A 6173-nucleotide genomic window follows, 5' to 3' on the forward strand; every position below is an offset into this window, starting at 1 on the left:
TTCTCGGATGCCGGTCGCCTCGCACACCTTCTGGAAGAGCTCGCCGGCCGTGGCCCTCACCTGGGGACGGAGAGGGGGTGGGGGCTCTGGGTGCAACTCACAGCAGGGCCCCCAAACGGAGCGAGACTGCCGAGCGTGGCCTAGCAGGCAGGGCCCGGCTCAGGAGTCAGTGCTCAGGGTCCTTGGTGGCCGCCTGCCTGAAGACGAGACGTCCCCCCAGCCCGGCAGAGCAGCCCGTGAGAGACCGCGGGTGCTGAGGGGGGCGGAGGAGGCGGGTGTGGGGAGGACAGGAGCCTGCACAGAGTGGGCGTGTCTGGGACCGGGGTGCAGTGAGTGCAGTGCTCCTGGGGCACCCCATTGTGCTTCCCCCACCCCGACATTGCACAGTCCACTCCCGAACGTGGTCCGGGGACACCCGAAAGGGACTCAGGGCCTGTGGCCACAGCGGCTCCCTTCCAGCGAGGCCCGTGACCTCAGCAGCCTGGCTGGCGGGTCCGAGCACCCCCACCCGACACCCCACTCCTGCGGCGCCTCCCGCGGGGCTCAGGGCCGCCCCAGCTCCAGTGCCGGCACAGCCCCCCCCCACCTGCTGCTGCCCAGATGCCGACCCCGACCCCATTCCCGCACCAGCGACTGCCGGGCTGAGGACACGCAGTGGGGGGCGCCCTGCCCGGGTGCCGTCCAGCTCCCCGTCCGCCTCACACTGTCGCACGGGCCTTCGTCGCCGCTGAAAACTTCCTTTTTTTCAGGCGAGGCGACCCTTGGGTGACCTCACAGATTACAAGGACCTTGTCAGATTACAACCCCTTATTTATTTTTAGTTTTTACACCTACAGCACTTGGTCTTCCTAGGTGGTCTCCCATCCAAGTACTGACCAGGCCCGACCCTGCTCAGCTTCCGAGATCAGGCGGCATCGGGCTTGTTCAGGGCGGCGCGGCCGCAGATGCCGCTGAAAACTTAATAATTTCTTACTGTCGCACACTGGTACGTTCGAATGTCCAGTTGTCTCAAACGCTGACGCTGATGGGAGTGAGACTCAGGACAGGCCCCTCCCGTCTGGGCGACCTGTCTGTCCTCTCTCCACGGCCTCCCCCTGCCGTGTGTTTGTTGGTCACATGGGCCGTTTACCCCGTGGCCGCCATGTCCCCGACGTGCCACGCCTCGTCCCTCAGCCTCTGCAGCTCTGGGCCGCTGGGCGGCCCCACCAGACTTTGGGTTCCCGCATGCAGGTGGCAGCGTCCGTGTGGCCTAGCCGGCAGAGTGGAAACGCCCTGCTCTCCAGAGGGCCTCCCTGGCGCAGGCTGGCAGGCGGCTGGCAGGGGACCCCTCCGCTCTCACTCGGCCCCCTGCCAAGGAAGCGACGCGTGTGGGCATAGGCGGCGCCTTTGTGATGTTGGGGAGGCTGTTTCGTTATCAGGGCGTCTACATACACTGTCTCAGTCAAAGGGCGCGCTCCCACCCTCGGGTGGCGAGTGACTCAGACTGGCCTTGCTCCTGCCTGTTCAGTGGTGAGGGGTGGTCAGTCCCCGGCGATGAGGGTGACGCACATCTACAGCGAGGGTCTCGCAGCCCGTAATTTTCTAATACCTGGCTGTGAGGACACAGTGACCGTTAGCATCAGGTCCTGTTTGGGCTCACACGGTGGGCACACACCCCGAGAGTAAGCTGGCTCTGTTACTGCCGAGTTGCAGGCCGGCATCCCAGAGGCCCGGCCGCCAGTGGCCGAGATGTGTGGCTCCGCAGGAGGGCGTCCCGCTCGGCCATGGTCACACCGTCCCTCAGCCAAACCCTCACGAGATGTGACTCACAACGAAACAGCTGAAAGCGACTGTCCCAGCTCACGCGGGGCAGAGGCCAAAGCTGCCACACCCCCAGCAGGTCCTCTAGCTGCCCCCTCCCTGTGGGTGAGGCGCCTCCGAGGACGCAGGCAGCCCCGGACAGCCCGCCCATCTGCTGCAGCCTGTCGTCACCAACCCTGGATTCTGCCGCTCATGCAAGTGTTGCAATTGACTGAAATACAGAAATGGGTCCCTGAGCAGACAGGAGACTCCCCAGGGACTTTAATAAGACCTTGCCAGGAGCCACACTGCGTTTCAGAGTGCGTCCGGCCCTGTCAAACGTGTCCACAAACCACGCATATCCTTAAAACGGAAATGCGATCTCCCGGGACCAGCTGACTTTCTGGAGTCTTCCCGTTCCTCTAAACTCGGCTGAAAGAGGCAGATAAGGCGATGCCACCAAGTGGCCTCATCGGCCGGCGACACCTGGGCATGTGAGACAGGTGTTTCCGCCTGGAAATGGGCCCCCCGGGCTCTGCCCCCTGACGTCATGGGAAGGAGATGCTGAACGAAGAACCCATTTCTCACGATGTCCCCTCCAAGGAGCTCCCCCTTCCTGGGCCACGAGCAGGCGGACCCACCCCGGCCAGCGGACCCGGGGTTGGCGCTGTAGAGTGGCCACGCCACTGGAAGGCAGGCTGGGCGTGGCAGCAGGCCCAGGCCACCCAGCGGGGTCCCAGGCCACCCAGCGGGGTCCCCGGCCCAGGCCACACAGCAGGGTCCCAAGTCCCAGGTGAGCGGAGAACACGGGGGCGCTTCAGAACCAGGCGGTCTGAGCTCGAACCCCAACTCCGCACCTGGCCGAGCACTCGCCAACCTCCAGGCCTCAGTTTCCCCATTCGTGGCACTGGACTAACGAGGACTCCTGGGGGGTGTGGGGAGGGTCTGTGCGGGCCCAGGCAGAGTCCCCAGCCGGGAGAGTGTCCACATCCACCTGTGAGCAGCGGCCGCTCCAGGCAGCCGATGGCAGAGGGGACGGGCCACAGCTCAGCCACGCCCGGGGACAGGAGCCACAGCCTGAACAGAGATACCCGGACTAGAGGTGCTCGGAGCCACTCAGGTCCCGCACGCACCTGGGAACAGGTGGGAAGACGCCCACCCTGAGACCCAAGGGAAGCCCCGGCTCGCCTCTCGGAGACTCGGGGCTGCAGTGCACCCGGCATCGCCCCGCGCGTCCCCACCGGCGGACGCTCTCGGACCGAACACCCCGAAGGCTGATGGACAGCCGGGGGGGGTGTCTGCGCTCCCCACGCCCCAAACACCTGCTCCCTCCAGGAGTCCTGCCTGGAGGTCTTTCTCTAGGAGCCCCACCCCTAATTCCTGCGAAAAGCCTGTTTTCCTGCTGAGGAGCACTGCTCCCCCACGGAGCAGAGCAGGACAGCGGGTCGTCTGAGAGTGGTTGCTCGGGGGCCGCTCTGTCCCTAGGGGGAGAAGCGGTGTGGTCAGGGCTGTGAAGCCAGCCGGGGGTGGGTGGGCAAGTCTGCAGGCTGTGCTAGACCCCACAGGCGTGGGTCACCCGCTCTGGGGGGATATGGGCAGATGTCTGTGACAGGGCGTCCGGGCGGTGATGTTGGGGGGGCCTCGGCAAGCTGCACAGCTCTGCAGGGAGCCCCGGCCCTCACAGCATCTCAGGTGTGTGTGACTAACATCCCTCGAGAAGCACAGCGTGTTTGTCACGGACAGGTGACCGTCCAGGTGACCAGACGCCCGTCCTTGGGCACCACACTGGGTGGTGGCCCTCGCAGGGAAGGCGAGGACTCTGGACTCGTCCCGCTGGTTGGGTGTCTAGGTCGGGGAACCGTGTCTGAAAGTCACCTCCCCAAAGACAGGTGCACGCGGGGCACGAGAGAGCTGGACAGAGAATCGGCCACTGAGAAGCCGGGAGTGGACCCTGAGCTCACCCCACAGTCACCCGCGCTCACCCCACGGTCACCCGCACTCACCCCCACGGCCAGGCGCAGCTGCTCCCGCGTGGGCAGCAGCACGAGGACGTCCCTGTGCTCCACGGTCATCGCGGCTCCACGGCCCGTCTCAGGGCGAGGCCCCCTCCTGCAAGAGAGAGCTGGTCAGGGGCATGGCCAGGGGCGCCGACCCACGTGCCACTTGGAGGGACAGCGGCCACGTGTCACTGCGTAGAGCCCTCACCCTCTGTCCGGCCACAGGTGGGCACGCGGCGCCCCAGACTCACCCGGCTGCCTGGCTTCCTGAGGACCGGGCGCCTTGCGGGGCTCCTGGCCGGGAGGGGCCGGAAGGGAGTGGGCCGGGCTCCAGCCTGCGTGCCAGGACAAGGTCCAGGCTGTAAGTAGCCGGCCACGTGCGGCTTCGCTGGAATGCAAACAAACAACGCGAGCTGCCCCGCCCGAGACTGACCAACGCCCCAGGACCACCTGGCAGCTCCCCAGGGCCTCAGCTGCTCCCCGCTCCACAGTCTGGGGCCAGGGCACCGCCGAGGTTCCGGGGACGCTGGAGGTGGACAGAGGCCTCGGAGCCCAGAAAGGCGCCCGCAGTCCTGGGGGACGCAGAGCCAGGCGCCCCGCTGCAGCCCCTGGCTCAGCCCGGGGCGGGATGCGAACCCCAGCAGCAGCAGCGCCGCCCCAAACAGGCCCGACGGCCTCTGGCTCCCTTTGGGGGCGGACGCCCACAGGTCTTCTCTGGCTGGGGGTCACCTCCTGGCGACACTCTGGTGACACCGCCACCAGGACATGCAGCACGGCTCGCCGCCCTGCGGCCTGGCGTCTGCGCGTGGGGGTCCGGAGCCCTCTTCCCTCTCTGGCTGCCCCCCGACGCTGGCCCCAGCCCGCCCAGATTCGGGGCCACTCTCCCCGGTCACAGCGCACCCGCGAAGCCGCAGCCGCCCCTTCTCCCCATGGTGGGGGCAAAGCTGCTCCTCTTCTTAAAAGGGCAAAATAGCCCCGTGAACGGCCGGGTCTCGCCATGCAGCCACTCGCCCGTTTCCAGCTGCCCAGTTGCTGGCCTGTGACCCGCTGGCGGAGGTCACGACGCTGTGTCGTGTAGAAGACGGTGGTTAACGCGTCCTTCCACGAGGGCGCGGCCGGGACGTGAGGGACGGCGCCACAGCCAGCAGGACTGAGGCGGGGTGGGCGCCGAGGTGGACAGAGCCTCCCCCGGACAGAGACCCCAGAGCCAAATCCAGCTTCCCGCGGGGCAGCTCACGGCCCAAAGCCGGGGTGCACCGGGCCTCAGCGTGGTCCTCTGTGTGGGTGTTGGCTGTTGGAGGTGCCAGTTGGCCCACGCACTCCCAACACCCGCGCTTAGGATCGAGCTCCCTCGAGGGATTCTCGTGAGGACAGGAGGCCCCTGCTGCAAACCCTCCCTTCTCGCCAAAGTCCCACAAGACCCGGGCCATGAAGTGACCGCACTGTCACGGGGAGTAAGGTCACTTCCTGTAAAGGCTGCAGAGGCTCCCTGTCGCCGAGGGCCACCTCCGCCTGCTGCGCCTCCGCATCGGTCAAGCACCTCTGTCCCCTGACTTTGTCCTCCGGGAAAGCGCAGGACAGAGCCAGGCCCCACACGCCGCTTGAGACACTTGCTGTCTTCTGACCGGCTCGGCCGAGTCCGTGGTTTCAGGCATGGCGGGGGCGGGGAGAAGCGAGCCCCCGAAACCCTGGCCCAGCCTCTTCACTCGCGGCGCCCCAAGACCTCTCTGCCCGATTCTCTTTCTTCTGGATGACGGGTCCCCACCCCTGAGATGGGCTTGCGAGACTATTCTAGAAATAAAGCTTCTGAGCCCCAGGTGCACGAAGTCCAGGCTTCGTAAAACAACGCCGGACCCACTCAGCAGAGAGGCGTGAAGAGCCGCACGTGGACCGAAGTCGAAGACATCACACCCCAGGGCGGAGCTGGCCCGACACTCGCAGGGCGTGTGGGCCCGTGAGGCACCCAGGGGCAGAAGGGGCAGAGGGGGCAGAAGGAGCCTGTGGCTGCCAGGTCGGCGGGTGGCTGCACGCAGTGGGCACAGTAACCCTTTTTGGGGCCACAGAAACGCTCCCAAACCCGGCGGTGCTGGTCGCACAACTCGCAAATTTGCTAAAATGCATTTGATTGTTGACTTAAGGTAAAGGTTTTTTGTAGCATGTAAATCATACCTCAGTAAAGCTATTAAATGCATAACCGGTTATAAAACAGTAGAAAAACACAAAAAGCCATCCAACAGGTGGCATGAGATGCAACCCTTTGTCAGAATGGTGGCCCTTCTCAGCATGTGTGTGCATGTGCATGTGTGTATGTGTGTGCATGCATGTTGGTGTGTGCATGCATGTGTGCATGTGCATGCACATGTGTGCGTGCACATGGGTGTGTGTGCATGCATGTGC

At 65.3% G+C, this 6173-nt stretch overlaps 1 protein-coding gene and 1 pseudogene across 1 annotated transcript in view; both read right to left on the minus strand.

Annotated features, from left to right (window-relative positions):
* Positions 1 to 3851, minus strand: part of FRMD1 (FERM domain containing 1) — an 18299-nt gene extending 14448 nt beyond the window's left edge. The window contains exon 1 of the mRNA XM_011377478.1: positions 3783 to 3851. Coding sequence (XP_011375780.1) covers positions 3783 to 3851 — 69 coding nt within the window. The remainder of the gene's footprint in view (positions 1 to 3782) is intronic.
* LOC111730430 lies at positions 828 to 946 on the minus strand (annotated as a pseudogene).
* Positions 3852 to 6173: the final 2322 nt, after the last annotated feature.

The sequence above is a fragment of the Pteropus vampyrus genome, unplaced genomic scaffold (genome assembly GCF_000151845.1).
Source record: "Pteropus vampyrus isolate Shadow unplaced genomic scaffold, Pvam_2.0 Scaffold312, whole genome shotgun sequence".
In the NCBI taxonomy this organism is placed as follows: domain Eukaryota; kingdom Metazoa; phylum Chordata; class Mammalia; order Chiroptera; family Pteropodidae; genus Pteropus; species Pteropus vampyrus.